This window comes from Sminthopsis crassicaudata, chromosome 5, assembly GCF_048593235.1.
Source record: "Sminthopsis crassicaudata isolate SCR6 chromosome 5, ASM4859323v1, whole genome shotgun sequence".
NCBI classification, from domain to species: domain Eukaryota; kingdom Metazoa; phylum Chordata; class Mammalia; order Dasyuromorphia; family Dasyuridae; genus Sminthopsis; species Sminthopsis crassicaudata.
In genome coordinates, this window is record NC_133621.1 from 202,848,446 (window position 1) to 202,867,474 (window position 19,029).

The 19,029-nt window shown below is 32.3% G+C and overlaps 1 protein-coding gene and 1 long non-coding RNA gene across 2 annotated transcripts in view; one reads left to right on the forward strand and one right to left on the reverse strand.

Annotated features, from left to right (window-relative positions):
• Window positions 1-19,029, forward strand: part of LOC141543764 (uncharacterized) — an 87,163-nt gene that overhangs the window by 45,203 nt on the left and 22,931 nt on the right. The gene's annotated exons all lie outside the window — the stretch shown is intronic.
• SLC2A13 (solute carrier family 2 member 13) overlaps window positions 5,193-19,029 on the reverse strand; it is a 139,962-nt gene continuing 126,125 nt past the window's right edge. Inside the window, 3 exon segments of the mRNA XM_074269490.1 lie at window positions 5,193-5,437; window positions 9,529-9,681; window positions 9,809-9,930. Of these exon segments, the coding sequence (XP_074125591.1) occupies window positions 5,211-5,437; window positions 9,529-9,681; window positions 9,809-9,930 (502 nt within the window). The 3' untranslated portion in view covers window positions 5,193-5,210.

Below are 19,029 nucleotides of genomic sequence, written 5' to 3' on the forward strand. Positions count from 1 at the left end.
TTCCTATAATATGGTAAATGTTCAATGATAGAGCATGCACTTGGGTGTTAAAATATTTCTTGAAATATCTTAAGAATAACATAAAAACTAATTTTGATTATTAATGAATATTATAGACTTTGAATATAAATCTGAATAATTGTTACATTTAAAAGATATTATAACAACAAGAGAAATTGTCAAAAAAAACTGGGCATTTATATTACCAATATCTTCTATTTTCATTTTAAGTATCAACTTTCTTTAGTCTTTCCCCATGATGTAAAACTGGCAAATATTTCAAATTAATGAAACCTTTATTTTCTGTTTTAAGAATATTATATATTATTTGGTGATACAATACATCAGTGAAAGGAATAGCCATATGATAAAATACAGATCCATCAAAATATTAAAATAAATCCTGTTAGTACCTTTCTACTATTCTTATTTATATTGATGTGACAATTTCAACATGAATTTAACCATTTAAAACCGGTGTGAACAAGTAAAACATAAGAAAAATAAACAAATTTAAAATTGTACATGTCAAGTTACTCAAGTTCAAACAGATTATGTATTCAATAAAAAGTAAAAGATTTGCAGCAATTATATTTTAACACAAGTTATTGAATAAAATACTCTCATATAATTTTAAATATCATTAATACTTTGATACAAAATACCATAGTGATCATTATTGGCACAGATGGTGCTCCTTTTCTAAGCAGCAGCATTCACTATAGAATTAATAATAACAAGTTGTTTAACTTTTTATACATTGTACTATATTTTGGAAGACAGGGACAAAAAAACCCCAACATCAAAGAAGTGTTTATTTTTCTGACATTCAAAAGACCACCACAACCTTAATTATATCATAAATTAAACTTGACATTAATATACAAAAAGCTATGAAGTTTGATTTTTAAAAGACTAATATTTCTGCACATAAAACAAAGCTTTGTAATTAATCCAGACAACAATCTGAGTCATTTTATAGGCAGTAGCTACAGATAAGCAAATTACATTTTCCATTAAATAGTTTGCCTTTATAATACACACTGTTACATCTTTGCTTCTGCTCTGATACACAAAACTTTGCAACGACTACAACAATTAAGATTTGGTTATTAGAAATTTGTTATAATGGTGAAATGTCTGAGTTTTTTTTTAGTACTTGGTAGATCTTAATATATATTTTATAAATTGAAAAATCATAAAAATGTTGGCTAATGGGAAAATATTTTCTCAATTTTATCCCGTAGTATTGTGCTCATAATTTTAAATACTCTAAATATTTTCCACAAAATTAATTATAACATTCAGAAACTAATACATAAATTATGAACAAATGTTTCATTATCCCAAATTGTGTATGGAGTACATTTTATAGGATAGCTATTATTTTTCACATTATTTGTGAGTTTCACCATTTTTCTACACTTATATGCACCTACTTACTTCTTTTTGCTTGATCACAATTTTTCTTACATAAGAGATTTTAAATGGTAATAAAAATGAAAAAGATCTAATTTATTATTCTTCGCTTCAATATGTTTTTCCTTTTTCTTGTTAATTTAAAAGGCCTGTTATGTCAAACATTCTCATAAAGTTCATTGAGTAATATGATTTTAAATAAAAGATATAGCTGAGTCAGAGGCAAATTGAAATATCAATACATTATAATCTAATAATTCTATCAAAATACATCCAACATTATGTCTTTCTAATTAGTTTCAAATCAATAAAATTGGAAACAGTAGGGATTTCACCTCTTTTTCAGTTGAAGCACAATGCACCAGAATTAAAAATGCATCTTTAGAAAGAAATCTATATTTTCTTTCAAAAAAATTTAATAAAATGATTTTGTGCTCAGACTTTTCTAATTTAACAAATGAAAATTCTATTATATTATATGAAAAGATTCTACCAACATTATTTTGTGGAATTTATACATGGAATGCTGTCAAGTATATTGAGTTAATTATTCTCTTATAACTAAAAAAGCATAATATTAAAAATTCTGTAAAATATAAACTTAATTTTCTTCATGTTCTACAAATCTTCACTGAATCAAAAAGTAAAACTAATTTTAAGGCTCACTTTTCAGGTATTTATTACATTTAAAAATTACAAATAATTCTCATATTGTGCCTTTGTCTAGTATCTAAAAATATGTGGAATATCCTCTTTACTTTTATATAAAGTGGGGGGAAAAAAAGGAAGACTTAAATAGTACACCAAAAGGGGGTAGAAGGTGAAAGTACGATGTCAGTAACAAATAAGACAATAATTAATTTATTGATGTCAACAATTGCATTCATAGACCTGGTCTAAAAAAAAAATCACTTTCTTTTAATATAGGCCAGAAGTTTCAAACACAGTGTTAGAGAAAAGTGGCAAATAAGTTTGTATATTCAATGTAAGAACTAAGGATTCAGCAAAGGCAAATGCAAATAATTAAGAATTAAGGCAATGAATACAGACAAACCAGAAAAACTGAAGTGGTTATTAGATATGTCAGGAAATATTAGGCGAAAATATTGGGAAGAAAACAGGTCCAATGCTTTGTATATTTTCTATGTAAGCTGAATTCACTGAATAACTAGAGATTATCATCTAACGCCACAATTGCTCAATTTTCTTCTTTACCAATACAGAGGGTAAGAAATCTCAAGAGGACAAAATTCTCCATTAAATTATATTTTTTTTCCTGAAGCCCCATTTCCATAAAACACTGAATGATAATATGCCCACTGAAACAAATATTCATATGAGAATATCACGAGAATAAGATAATTATTTTTAGTATATAAAACGACAATGATATATTCATTTTCCCCCTTCAATTTCAGGACTTTAACCTACGTATAAGTTAGCTTAAAGAATGGACTCAATAGGCTAGATCCTCATTATAAATAACTATGAAGAGAGCTTGTAAAAACATAAAGGTAGAAATCTGTCCTAGCGCTGTATAGATACCAGTTCTGTGCATAAAATAGCATTGTATCATACTGGTCTTCTGTTTCCCTATATGAAATTCTATCTCATCTTTCCTACCTTTATACAAATGGTCTCCTACTCCTTTCTTACCTCTTAATTACAGAATTTTTAGCTTCTTTCAAAGTACATCTCAAATCCTACATAAAAATCTTCTCTTGTCCTCCTGGACTATTCTTTTTGTATTTTTTCCCTTGGTATTTAAATAAGTAAATATTTTATCTAAGAGCAAACTCCTTCAGGGCAGAAACAATTTTATTTTTGTTTGTATTTCTAGTGCTAGCAATACTTTGCACATAATAAAGCACTGGAGGAAGATTTACTTAGTTGAATAGAATTATTTCCAAAAAATATCTTTGTTTATATTTTCTAAAATGCACCAGTGCTTTGTAATCCTAACAAGCTCCCAAAGAGCTGCAAGTGCCTTGGAATTTGAAATGCAGTTGCATTCATACACATTATGCTGACTCTGGCATAATCACAAGGATAAATGAATAAATCTAGAGACAAATAAAAATAGCTGTCAATCTTTTTTATTTCTAGGTGATATTTGTTCATTGCTGGTTTAAATATTAGATTATTTCTGTTAATGTTACTATTCGACAGCAAACTAATATCCTGTCTTAAGGTCAGTACAAAAAAAAAAACTTTTATCCTGTGGAGCTGTCACAAATTAACAAGGAAAAATACAATTATGAAAGAAATGACAGTGTCTCATCTGGACAAGAAGTTTTCTAGATGAGATGAACATTAGCCCCTCCAGTGTTTATAATATAGATTTCCTTTACTAGGAAATTTACTAGGATCTGGTAACTGAGAATGCTTCCTTAGTTAGGTAAACATTATCTAGGCTTTTCAGATGACTAATTTGAGGTTGCACTATTTTAAAAAGACAGCTTCCCAAATTACAAAGGTTAAAATATAGAAATGAAAAACCAATAGTATTTAAAGACATTAAACAAATACATTAAAATAATGTTAAAATTCATCACCTACATATCATTAACTATCTTATTAAATAATCATTTTTAGATAGGAAAGGAAAAGTCTAAGTCAGGCATAACAATAAAAATCTGTTTTCTTAATTTAATACAATAAAAGTGTGAATAATATGCAAATCCAAAAACAATATATCCATTAAAAGTAAAAAAAAATGTGGGTAGTGGCAAAATTTCAGAAACCCAAATAGATAGCAATATATTATCCATGTCAGCATAATCAATAATAATAATAATAAATCAAAAGAGAAGGAAATAAGTATCACTAAAACACAGACTTGTTTGTATCTCTAGCTTTTGTTATTGTTTCAAAAGTCATAAATTTGATGAAATTAATGGGAGAAAGATCTATTAAAAGCTATTTGCACAATGCTAATAAAAGAAAAAATAAAGAGAATATGAATATTAATAAGCCAGAGGTGATTATTAAGCAGCATTTTAGAAAAACAAAAAAAAAAAGAATTTAATGAAATGGTGATCTGATATTATTTTCTGTTTGCAATTGGGTACCTAAATTATTATTTAATTAGGCAATCCAGCTAAAACTCTTTTATCTTATCCTGGCAAAAAAAAATGCAATCATCAAATTGTATTAGCTTATTGTGCCAATTGAGGATAGCAACATTATCTTTAAAAGATTCTAAATGCAGTCAATCTATTGCATCTTCTCTTGGAACCTGATTTGGCTTCAAAGAGTAACTCCACTAAACTATAATGGTGAGAAGTAGGTCTGTCTACACAGAAGGGACTTTTAGTACTTTGACATAATTTTAAATAATCTTTGTTAATGACCTTTAATAGGTAAATTATGGTTGATCATACTGATATAAGCTATGGTATTCTAGGAGAGTAACACCCCATATATAGCAGCCAAAACCTTTTCAGTTAGAATGAAATCATATTTCAATGTTTTTAGATTGTCTTTTTTTTGCTATATTGTCACAAATATAATATTAGTCAGGAAATAAGGATGTCAGGGGACTAAATATTAACCATGGACTATGCAATTTTGGCCAAGAATTGATAGATTTCGATATCTGTGAATCAATTTTCTGCTCTTCAATAAAATTTATTGCACATAATTTTCCAATTATTTTAGAATTATGAAGGTATTTAAAACTAAACTGTAAAAAGGAGAACCAGGCCAGGAATAGGACAATAAAAGGTCATCAAAAGCTATTTTTCTTCCCCCATAAGTTTTTTAAATATAGATAGATCAGCAGCTGAAATTTATTCCACATCAGAAGCATCATTGTCAGAAAGATGATAATTGCTTCCCTTCACTCGAATATATTCTATGTATCTCCCTTCATCAGAATCTAAAGTACCACATGTACATAATTTGTTTTCAAACAGTGATTCAATTTCCTCCAGTTTTCTCCCTTTGGTCTCAGGAAGACAGCCATAGATGAAAATGAGTCCCAAACCAGCAAATCCAGCATAGAGAAAGAAGGCTCCTGCAATTGAAAATAGTACAAATATTCATGAATTAAACTTTTTATTTTAACAAATGGCCAGGTTTTTAATGGCCATTTCTGATTGATAAAGGATATTATTATTATTATTAGTCAGCACTTAACAAGGTTCTTTTAAATATAATAGTCAATAAATAATGGTTAAATAAATGAGGGATTGACAGCAAGAGGTAGAAAGAAGGCAAGGAGTGATATGATATATATGGAAAAAGTAGGCATAGAGATAAAAGTGAACAAAGGTCTCAACTACTTCTAATCCCCAAACAATTTGATTTATTATTAATTTATTATTGCTTTAGAAACTTACCTAAAGTCTAGGATTCTTGTTAGAATCAATAATATAGCTGGTTTAAATTTTGGCTGTCCAAGTGCTGAGTGACTAAACTGTCTCTTTATTTCATCCATGAAGCTATATTATGAAGGCAACCATAAATTAAGGCTAGCTAATAAAGTTTTATAGCAGTGGACCATATTCTCTTCATATGTAGACCTTGACTGTGTATATAGCTCAAAGCCCGTTCAGAATGATAAAAACAAAGAAAAAAATTCAGAATGTTAAGCTGGGACAAAATATGATTACATTGTTTTGGGTTACTTTTAATGCTTAGGCTATTTTTAATGCTACCTTTATTACTATATTTATTATTAAACAAGACACTCTGATGAAGCAGTTTTCAGGTGACCTTAAACAGTAGTAAATTGAGATCTCTGTAACAGAATTTAATTGAGATTAAAGGAAGTTCATACTACATTTCCATATGTACTATGAATTAAATTTAACTCAGAAACAAATAGATCAAATTAAGATTGTGGGTTGCCAATATTAGCCTAAGAAATAAGGTTTTATCAAAAAAGTACATGATGGACCATTTGAAAGGAAAGTAACTGGTCAACTCAAATAATTAAGTTAATATATAATTTCATCATTTTGAATTAGAAGAGATCTTAGATATGATTTAATCCAATAGGGTCATTTTTTATAAGAGAGAAAATGATATCCAGATAAATTAAGGGATTTGCTCAGATACTCAGGTACTTGATAGAACTATGTCATTTTGTCAATACTAATTAGCTAAGTCAAACTTATACATGCAGACATGGAGTAATATAAACGTCATAAGAAATGTAACTCATTCCATGCTGAGATTTCTCACTAGCAGTACAGTTTTGTTGTTATTTCAATTGTAACCAACTTTTAGTGACCCTATTTGGTATTTTTTTTGGCAAAAATATTGGAATAGTTTGTCATTTTCTTTTCCAGCTTATTTTACAGGCACACAGAGTTGAATGACTTGCCCAAAGTCATAAAGTAGTAAAGTGCCATAGGCTATATTTGAACTCAAATTTTCCTGAATCCAGGTCCAACCTAGCTGTCCAGCAGATAAATAGATCCTCATAAAAAGTCATACCTCAATATTTCATTATGACTCAAGAGTGACCTTGTTTTCACAATAGCTATAGAAGGAAATATAAGTATATTCTACAAAGATGGGAAAGCTCAAGTAAGATACTGTTGATGGATACTCTTTCCTGAGGATCAAGCCACTATCAGTGTAGGGAAATGTAGAAGGTTAGCCAACAGGTGATGATTGTTAAGTTTTGGTGGCTGATAACAAATGACAGTACATGAACATTTAAAAATTGTGTTCAGCTCCATTCTATTTTGTAGTGAAGAGAAAAGAATGCCAGGAAAAGTTGAGGGGGGAGGTTGGGGATTAAGGAGAATAATCACATAATTCTAAGATTGTTTATATAATTTAATTAAATTGTTACTATTTCTAAAGTGCATTTTTTTATATACTAGTGTGTTGTTATGTTTTGGGAAGTACTGAAAAACATTTGTATTGATATTCGTTTAAAAATTAAAACATAAGAAATAAAGATGTTGTCGCTGAATGGAAAATTATTTATTAGTTTTGCTTGGAGAAGTGAAATTTTTGGAGGATCTTCCAAATGAATTTCACAATGTGTCTTGTGGCAGGAACTCTGAAAAAGTATACTTAAGACTCAATATGATGATGTAATCTTACAAAGGATATTAATTTAGTGGAATTGATGAGATAATGGTTCCCTAATGATACGAATGGCTTATACTCAGTATAATGACTTGATATAATTGTAATAGAGTATCTAAGAGGTCAGAGTCAGACCGAAGTCAGAGACTGAGATGTGCAGACTTCTAACTGGCTGACTACAAGACAAGAGAGACTGTAGACTGGCTGACAGACTGACTGACTGAGACTGCTGGTGCAGACTGGGAGACTGAAAGAGACAATAATGGACTTTATTCCTGACTATTCTCATGATGATTATTCTGTTGAGACAATGGCCCAGTTCGGAGAACCTCCAGAAAGCTAGCCAGAACATTATAGTATCCAAAGCAACAAGAGATATAATTTCATATCATACATTATCTTAGGTGGTAATGTTCATTATAAGCATTAAGTAAATATATTATCATGAAGATAACCTGGCTTATGCACCAACATTTGTTGCAGAAGATGGAATAGATAAATTTTGTCAGGAGATCACTGCTGCCAAGATGGCTCTCTGAATGAGAGACCTATTACCTATTTCTCTAAAATAGAGTGATAACCTGAGAAAGAAAGCCCAGGATGGTCACCTGTAGAGCAGTAACACAGCCAAGTAGAATATCTTGGTGTTACAGCCGTAGACTTTAAACTGCAGTGCTCTGATTCAGACAGCTCAGGTCCAGAGACTCTGAGGCCCCTAACATTCTGTTCTGAGACAGTAGAAAGTATCTTGAATGTCCATTTCTCTGCATCTTCAAGATCCATGTGGAGCCTACCCTGAAAGGTAGAGATTAGTATAACAATTCAGGAGACATATAGTGAGAAAAAGTGCTTTTTCTCTTGTCCCTCTAAAAACATGGAATATACTGCAGCTTGTTATTAGCACAAAACCTCTGTTCTGGAATAGATAGAAAAAGAATTAGATCAAAAGTCATAAAGCAGTATTAAAAACTGCATTAAACCCAGAGATTCTCCAAATGGAGAAAATGTAATGATGGCATGCAGAATCTCAAAGGAAAAAATGGATTTTCCACAACGATTACATGGATTCCTGGAAGAAATGAAGCAAGAAATAAAAAAAGAAAATAAAAGTTCTTGAGAATAAGGAGAATAAGAAGCTGAGAAAGCTTAGAAGAGAAAATTGTAAATCTCATTTAACAATTGAAAACTAGATCAAATGGGAAAAAAAAAACTTCATGAGACAAAAAGAATAAGAAAACAAAAAGAAAATTTTTTAAAAATTAAAAATTAAGATATATGATATTATAAGCAACTAACCTAGAAAACAGATCAAGTGGTGCTAATTTAAAAATTATCTAACTCAGAGAGGGTGAAGCTGAAATGGCAGAGTAAGAAAGGAACTTGCCTGAACATACCCAAATTCACCCCCAAACAACTGTAAAATAACAACTTAAAATGAATTCTGGAGTAGTAGAACTAACAAAAGGCAAGGCTGAATCAGTTTTCCAGCCCAAGAGAATTTAGAATGTCAGCAAAAAACCCAGTTTGTCCTATGGGATAAAAGGGGAGCAAAGTCTTGTGCAGATGGCATCCAGGTAAACAGAAATAGGAAAAACCTTTAAAGATCAACTAATCCAAGCCCACAAAACACAGAGTTGTTTCTTATGATATGGGTAATTCATAGTCTTTTGTAGTTCTCTTCCAGTCTCTTGTTCAGGTAACTTTTTGAGGTCTTTTAAAAACAAAGAGAACATAAGATCCCAGTTATAATAAAATGGAAGATACGATATATAGTGGAAAGAACACTGAAATATAGGCATATCCTTGCTTTTTAATTATTAATTGTGTAAAGAGACAACTCACTTAAGTTCTCTTAACAGGTTTTTTCCTGTATGTGGGGTTAATACTATCTGTACAATAATATAATATTAAGGATCAAATGAGATATTAAAAATAAGGACTTTAATTATTGTAAAGTCTTATATAAATATTAATTATTATTATAATTCGTTTAAATTACTAGTTCTAACATATATGAACCAAAGAATTACACTATAGAAGAAGAAAATAAACTTTTACCATAATATGTAAGATACTCTGCTGTATGTAGAAAGGTCAGTGAAACTAGAACATTGAAAATCCAGTTTATTCCAGATGAACATGCATTTCCTGTACTTCTTGCCCAAAGTGGATAGATTTCAGAATTCACTGTCCAAGGCATTGGTCCCATTCCTCAGAAATGCAAAAGAGAAACTTTAATAAATTAGCAATTAAAAAAAACTTGATAAGTAATAGCATCGAAAACTTTCTTTTTTCTTTTCTTCAACTAAGCTCTTGTAAAAATGAAATATTTATTTACCAGGTGCAAAGAAAACCAGATATAAAATAAGGCCCAAAAGCGCAGTCCAGGAATATGGAGTTGGACAGAAATTGTAAGCCCAAAATAAGTCTTCTGCTTTGAATTTTGTTTCATTAGTACATCTGAAAAAAAAAGTAAAAAAAAAATTATTCAGCATTTTAGGTCATTATTGAAGAGTTTCAATGTGGACAAATTAATCAATTAATCAATCATTTATAGCAGTATATGATTGTGAGAGTTGTATTATAAGGAAAACTGAACATCATAGAATTGATGCTTTTGAATTATAGTGCTGGAGAAGACATTTGAGAATCCTGTGGACAGCTAGGAGGTCAAATTGGTGAAGGTCAAATATTGAAACAGAGGAGATGAACAGATGGTGTCATGGAAACAATGAACATGAACTTGGATAGATTCAAGATATAGTGGATAGAAGGTCCTGCTGTGTTATGATCCATGAGGTAATGAAGAATTGGACATGACTGAATGACTCAACAACAGCAGTTGTTCTGGTCATTTAATTAAGTGGTGGTCACTTAATTTTAAATATACAAAAATACAAAACAAGATATACCCTTCCCGGGGCAGCTAGGTGGCACAGTGGATAGAGCACCAGCCTTGAATTCAGGAGGACCTGAGTTCAAATCTGATCTCAGACACTTAACACTTCCTAGCTGTGTGACCCTGGACAAGTCACTTAACCCCAGCCTAAGGGGGGAAAAAAAAAGATATACCCTTCCCTCAAGAAGTTTACATTCTATTGGAAGAAAATGAAATAAACAGACAAATAAATACAAAGTAAATACTACAAAGTTGGAAAATTAATAAAGGTTTCATGTAGAAGATAGTATTTAAATTGATCTTTGGAGGATGCTGGGGAAACTGAGGCAGTGGTAAAAAAAGAATTGCATTCCAGGCATGGGGAGTGGGATGTATGTGACCTAGTCTGAGATCATGGTAGTCACTAGAGAATTTTAAGAAGGCAAATGACATGATCAGGTCTATGATTTAAGAATATCATATAACTGGTTGTATGGATTGGAGAAAAGAGGCAAAAGCACCAATTAGGAGGTGACTATTTTAGTCAGGTAAGAGATTATAAAGGCCTGAATTAAAATATTGGTCATGTCATAAAAGATTTTGTGGAGGTAGTATCTACAAAATTTCAAAAATAGTTGTGGGATGGAGATTGAGGACCTAAGAAAAATTCATAGGTTGTGTTTTGAATCAGAATAAATTGAGAGTTGGAAGGGACTTGATGTCCCAATTGATCTAATTTCTACCCAAAATAAATTCTACTATAACGTGTACAAAGAGTGCTCTTCAAAAAACTTCAAGTTTCTCCTTGAAGACCTGCAAGAAAGGATACTTTTTAAAGTAAAATACAATTTTTAATTCACTAAAGAAACTTATAATAACATTACAATATTTGAGTATAAAATTTTAAAGTTCTAAGAGTTAAAAATTCCTCTATCAAATGTAAAACCCTTTATTTAATATTCATAACCTTGGCCCTTTTCTCCCCATTTCCAGATTTTTCATATTTTATACCCCTTTCCTCACATTCTTTGAGAACCAGTGACAATGGCCTCTGTGCTGTTTCTGTAATGAGATACCATATCCTGACTAGGAATTTTCACTGATTGTGTCTCATTCCTAGAATGCTCACTCTCACATCTTCACTTCCTGACTTCCTTGGCTTCAAGTATCAGCTAAAATCCCACTTTCTAAAAGAAATCTTTCCCAATCCCCATTAATTCTATTGTTTCCAATTTATCCTGTATATAGCTCATTTACATTATTGTTACTAGCATGTCCTCTCTCCCATTTGACTGGAAGCTCTTTTTGAAAGCAGAAACTAGCTTTTTGGCCTTTCTTTGTATCCCCAGCTCTTGGCATAGTATAAGCTCACATTAGGACAACAAATATTGAGTGACTTACTGACTGTTGTTCTCTTCTATCTCTTTTCCCCTTTTTTCTATTGAGTGAAATGTATCTCTTCACCCAAAGATGCCCCTCCCTTTTCTCTTTGTAGTCATGCTGATTATGTGAATTAATTTTCTTCACCTTTCCTTCTCTCTTATTTCCCCTAATATATTTCTTTCCTCTTCCCCTTCCCTTTTTTCTTTTAAGGTAATCAAAACAACAAAACCATTCTAGCCCCTCTGTCTTCACTTGACTCCTTCCAATTCCTGATAGAGTTCTTACTGACATTTGTATCAATTATTCCTATTTGAATGCAAATGCATTTAATTTTTCACATAAACATTTTACTTGACTTAACCTTTTTTATGTTTCTCTGGATTCAAGTGTGTTTGTATTTCAAATTTCTAGTCTACTCTTTTTTTTATGAGAAAAGCTTTAAAATTCCCTGTTTTTGTTAAAGATCCATTTTCCTCTGAGTAAGATTATATCGATTATGTTAGTTAAATTAATCTTGGTTGTAAATCTATATAGGCTTTTACTTTTAGGAATATCTTCTTTTCAAGCTCTCTCTGCTCCATAATGTGGTGGCTGCTAAATCATGAGATGACTATGAGTCTTCCATACTTTAACTCTTTCTGGTTGCTTATAGTGATTTTTACTTTGTCACATGTCTCTTAGAGATCTGAGCAGTTTTCCGCCAAGCTTTTTTTGAAATATAATTTCTAGGATCTTTTTTGATTATGATTTTCAAATAAGTCTAGTGATTCACAAATTATCTTTTTTGATTTGTTAGGTCTAATGGACAGTGTTAGACCTGGAATCAGAAAGATGTGAGTTCAAATTCTTGCTCAAATATTTACTTGCTGGGCTACTTTGGGCAAGTGTCTTAACCTTTGTTCACCTCATCTTAGAAACAGGGATAACAATAGCATCCATTTCCCAGGGTAATTGTGAGGATAAAATAAGATACACACTGACAATGGCAGCAGCAGTGGCATATGGAGAACTCTTTTCCTTTCCCTGACTCACAACTTGGCTTACTAATCAAATCCAAAAGATAAAGGGTGGCCCCAAGATAGATACAGGAAGCATGGTGCAGAAAGCTTCTCCTCACCCCCGCCCATAAAATCCCTCCTTCAAACAAGTTGAAACAGACGAAATACTGATAGGAAAATCCAAGAAAACAGTCAGTGTGTCGTTTTTCCGGCCCAGGTAAGAATGGGTTAGCAAAAAGAAATATTTCAGACTTTGGGGACTGGCCTGGCTGACAGCATGCATAGGAAGCTTTCCAGGGACCCGGCAGAGGCTTAGTGTATGAGAGAAGAGAACCCAGCAGATAACTGATTATGATAAATTCAATTGATTAGAAGAGTACATGTTTGGCTTGGGAATCAACAGATTGCTTGGAGTTCAGATTATTTTGTAAATTCCATTCACAATTTAGTTTTTTATTTTTTAAAATACCTTTTTAGAGAAAGAAAGTCATGAAAACTGAAACATTTATCCTGGACTAAAACTTTCCGTAGCTAATTTGATTATCCTGTAACAGAGCAAATTTGAGGGGGGTTTTTCCCCTAACCTCTGAAAAAAAATGGGAAGGGAAAGTAGAAATAAAGAAAATGTATATCCTGGGATGACAACAGGGAATGGCAAAAAGGAAACAATGCTACCCAATTCCCCCCTAAAAAAGAAAAAATGCCTTTCATAGTGATCTCTGATAGGCAAAAGAAAAGCCTTAAAAGATCTTGCATTCTAATGCAGGAGACAACATATATAATGTAATTCACAAGATAAATAAAATAGATGGAAAACAAATCTTGGAAAGAAAATTCCTCTTTTGGATGAGGTTTTTAAAAGGAAACTAAAAACTCTAAGGATCAAAAGGTTGGGAAAAACATTTCAGGAATACAAGAATAATAGCTCCTGAAAGATATAGAAGGGGAGATGGATTCTTATATAGGAGGAACAGTAGGTAGATTAGTATGGATGAACAACAGAATGCATGGAAGGAACAAGAATGGAAAGCATAAGGTAGAAATTGAAGAGAAGAGTGGAAAGGCAAAAAGAGGTCAGGTTGTGAAGTGCTTCAAATGGTAAAAAGTGGACTTTATTATAATGATTATGAAGTTAATGGGTAGACTGGGGTTTTTAATGAGGAAAGCATAACATATATATTTTAAGACAATACTGTGGCACCTGATTGGAGGCTGGATTAAAAAGACTTGAAGGTATACTAATTAGATGGTTATTAAACTAGTCTAAGCATAATGGGATTTGGGTCTAGATTAGGATGGTGGCCACAAAAGTAGAGGGAAGGGTGGACACAGTATTATAGGGAAAGAAATTCTAAGATTTTGCAAGTGATTGGATACATGGCATGAGAGAGAAGAGACAAGATAACATTTACTGGAAGGACAATGGTACCAATAATAATAATAGGGAAATTCAGTGGAAGATCTTGGGAGAAAAATGAATTTTGTTTTGGAGAAATAGAACTAATGACTTTGAGATGCCATGGTAATCCATTTAGAAATATAGTAACAGGTAATGGTGGACTAGAACTCAGAAGTGAGAATGTGAATGGTTAAGTAGCTCTGGAAATCACTTACAAAGAGATGACAAATGAACTCATGGAAGATGAGGAAAAAACCAAGTGAGATAGTATAGGGAGAAAAATTCAGATGATCAGGACAGAGACTTGAAGGATAGCCACAGTAGGAATGATGTGGATAAAGATGAAGCAAAAGATAAAGGAATGATCAGAAAAATAGAAGAACCAAAATAGATCAGGATCATGAAAATCCATTGGGGAGAAAGTATCCTAGAGGAAGTGGTCAACAGTGCCAAATGCTGCTAAGAATTTAAAAAGAGTGAAGACAGAGAAAAGATTATTAGATTTGTAACTGGGGTGAGAGCAATTTTAGTTGAATTACTAAATCAGAAAGCAAATAGCAAAGGGTTTAGAAAATGGAAAGGAGAGGAAATAGAAACATCACGTGTATAGGACTTTTTCAAGGTGTTTGCTGAGGGGAGAAAAGAAATATAAGTCAAGAGCTAATATTTTTGATAAGATGTGGTGAATTTTAGTTTAAGGGCATGGGAGACTAAGGTATATGCAGCAAGGAAGAAGCCAGTAGAAAGAGAGAACTTATAGATTAGAGAATGGGGTTAATGTTAAAAGCAATCTGTTGGAAAAGATAGAAAGGAATGGGATCAGGGGTACATGAGCAAGGATTAGTTTGGCAAACAAAAGGCCAATTCTTCTTCAGAGACTGAAGGAAGATGTTAGAAGGATGTGAGATAAGGAAAAAGAAAGAAGAGGTAGTTGTTGGCAAATGGAGTCCATTTTATGAGGAGGGGTTGGAGGATTTTATTGTTCATTTCTGACTCTTAGTGGCCCCATTTGAGGCTTTCTTGGCAAAAAATATTAGAATAGGTTACCATTTTTTTTCTCCAGCTCATTTTATTGAGTTGAGGCAAACAGGATTAAGTGACTTGCTCAGAGTCACATAACTAGAATCTGAGGCTGAATTTCAACTTTGTGACTCCAGACCAAGTGCCTCCTAGCTATCCTAGGGAAAGTATTTTACCTTATATATGAGATGAAGTATTCAGAAGAGAGGGTGTGGGAAGCAAAGTCTGAATAAAATCTATGTGGAACTACAAATGGTGAGGGAGATAGGAAATCAAATAGAGAAAATAATAATGAGTATATATCAATAAGAGTAAGTAAATTGGTTTCCCAAGGTTCTTAAGCAGCATACATGCAGAAAACCAGCACTAGCATCAAAATTTCAGCATTCATTTTCTCCTTTAATATTACAGCCACAGGGACTAGTGTCTGATGCAGCAACAAGTCCACGCTCTGCTGCAACTTGGTGATAATCAGCTTTTAGTGATTAAATTTTTTTAGTACAAGTTAAACCAGACAGCCAGTAGAGTACAGGACATGTTCCAGTTTCTGCCTTTAAAAGCAAGTAGATTCTGAATTTCATTTTGCAATTTAGCTCCACACTGTCATGTTCACATACAAAGCACTTGTTGCTGGAAATCTGTTTGGAGGCCATAATTTCTTTCTTATTCAGTTGCTCGTGGTTTCCTACTCACTAACAGAAGGTGTACAATTCTAGGTTGGTGTAGGCAGTCACAGAGATGTCAGGGGGTGGGGAGATTCATCATATTTAACTTCTAAAATTCTACACATACCTTTAACATTTCTTTTTTTAAAAAAATGTATCTAGAAAAAAAAGCAAATGAAGGTGGCCTAGATGTAAACTATATTATAAAGCAGTGGTCATCAAAACCATTTGGTATTGGCTAAGAAATAGAGAAGTTGATCAGTGGAATAGGTTAGGTTCACAGGACAAAATAATCAATAACTATAGCAATCTAGTGTTTGACAAACCCAAAGACCCCAGCTTTGGGGATAAGAATTCACTATTTGACAAAAAACTGCTGGGAAAATTGGAAACTAGTATGGCAGAAACTAGGCACACATAATACTAGTTGAAATGGGTTCGTGATCTAGACCTAAAGGATGGTATTATAAACAAATTAGAAGAACATAGGATAGTTTACTTCTCAGACCTGTGTAGGAGGAAGGAATTTGTAACCAAAGAACTAGAGATCATTATTGATCACAAAATAGAAAACTTTGATTATATTAAGTTAAAAAGTTTTTTGGGGGCAGCTAGGCAGCACAGTATATAGAGCTCAGCAGTAAAAAGTCAGAAGGACCTGAGTTCAAATTTGATCTCAGACATTTAACATTTCCCAGCTGTGTGACCTTGGGCAAGTCACTTAACCCCAATTGTCTCAGGGAAAAAAAGAAAGAAAGAAAGAACAAAAAGGAAAAAAATTATATTTATTCATTGAAAAACATACCTTCAAATAGAATGAATTTCCCCTGCTTTATTTATTTGAATCAATTCTGCTTGTGGTGTTGCCTCATCTGAGATCATGAGTTTGAATTTTGCCTTTTTTTTTTGTTCAACTGATGCATAATAGCTTCAGCCCTTTGCTTCAAGTTGTGACTTCATTTTTTAAATGTGTTTTATATAAACAATGTATTAGTGGGTTTTGCTTTTTAATTCATTGTTATTCTTTTCATTTTAGAGATGGATTCATATTTTTACACCCAAATTGATGATCATTAATTGTGCATCCTATGTATTTATGTTTTCCTCTCTTCTCCCCATGTTCCTTTTTCATGAAGACATGTTGAGAAAAAGATGTTCAGTATAATTGCTCTATTCTTTCTGCAATCTGCTTCTATTCCCCTGCCCTGATTTTCTTCCCCATTCAAAAAGCTCAGTCATGAATTTTTACCCTTTCTTTTTTACCTCTTTAAACCCTTCTTTACAAATCACCCTTCAAAGTTTGTTTGTTTTGCTTATGACTGACTACTTCTTTATCTACTATCCCCTTTATTTCCCCATTCCCTCATCTCTCCTGATTGAGTTTAATATGTTTCTAGACCAATGTTAGTGTTCTGTTTTTCCCTGAATACTTGAGATGTGAGGTTCAAGTGCTGCCCAGTCCTGCACTTTAATGAAATTATAGTTCAGATAGGACCCTTGTTTTTTTCTGTCCATATTAAAACGTGTGATGACCGAGTTAGCACCCTGGATACCTTAAAATCATCTGGAGTCAGGATAAACAAAAGTCCTTGGTCTTTATTCTTGGTCTTTAGGGGTAGAAGTGAATTGGAGGATGGACATAGGATCTCCATGACCTCTCCTCTGTCTTTACCACCTGAAAGTGACTCTGGCTTGTCTTACTCTACCCTCTAGTCCCTCCTACAATTCTCTGTATACACCAATTATCGAGCCAGCACAGAATAATGAGAAGGGGCATTTTTCAAGCATATGCTAATAGAGAAATGTCCAATTAGTATGTCCAACCAAAATGTCTAACCAAGTCTTAAGTGCTTGGTTGTCCAACCTTAATGCATCAACTCAAGAGTATTAGCCCTTTACAAAAATGTAAACATTTTATCTTTATATTATGCTCATTCCTCAACTGCAATAATCTTTTAATGTTTCTCTTGACCCTAGCAATTGTGTTTCAAAGTTTCTACTAAGAACTGACCTTTTCATCAGGAATATTTAGAAGTCTTCTATTTTGTAAATAAACATCCTCAACATGATTTTATTCAGTTTTACTGGTTAAGTTGCTCTTAGTTGTCAGTTTTTTTAACATGTTTTTTGCTCATCTATAATGGATGCTGTGAAATCTTATATGATCCTGACTGTGGCTGCTGAGTATTTATGGATAGAAAGTACTATTGAAAAACTAAATTTGACATCAAATGTCAATTTAAGACCTATTATAGAGTCTGTGAGATCCTAAAATTTTGTGGTAGGGAGTCTGATCATAATTTTTCTAGTTGCTTAAATATTTTTTCTTTGACCTGAAGTTCTTGGTTTTGCCTGTCCTATTTCTAGTGTGACATTAAGATATCTAATTTATTTTGAGGTTTATTTAACAAATTGACCATTTGATTCTTTTTGTTTTTATCACCTCTTTCTAATAGATCTTGGTAGAGTTCAATCATAATTTATTTACATGATATCCAGACTATTTTCTTGATCATGGCTTTGAGATACTTCCAATGATGCTAAAATCATCTTACTTGTGTTTCTGGTCATATCTTAATTATGAGAAATCTTATTTTTTTTTCTATTTTTTTCAGTCCTTTGACTTTGTTTTAATATTTCTTAACTCATGGAAAACTTAATTTGGGGGGAAGCCTGTTTCTTAAGTAATATTTTATCCCTCTGCTGTTAATAACCATATGTTTTATCATATATAAAATCTGTTAATTTTTTTCAGTTTTTCTTCCAGACCTTCCTTCTTTTTCTAATTCTTTCCTCTAGTGTTTTCATATCATTTATAATACCATTTTAATTTTTAAAAAAATCTTGCTTCATTTCTTCCAGTAATTCTATTTGATCTTTCAATCAGATTTTCTTCTTGGTTTGTGTCTTGGCTGTCCCATGTTCTTTACTATTAGTATCTTTTTTTCATTTATTCATTTTTCCAGTTTTACTTCCTGAACTGAGACTTTGTTTTTGGTCATAGTATATGCACTTTGGAGGCTATATTGTTGTCTTGCATAGATCTGCTCTTATGATCTTTTCACTGGAGAAGGAATATCAGAGGTGTCTCACATCAGGAAGCTATAGATTTCCAGTGTGCCCTAAATAGTTTGAAGAGCAACTAGGTGGCACAGTGGATGGAATGTCAGGCCAAGACTTCTCTTCTTGAGTTTAAATCTGGTCTTAGACAGTTAC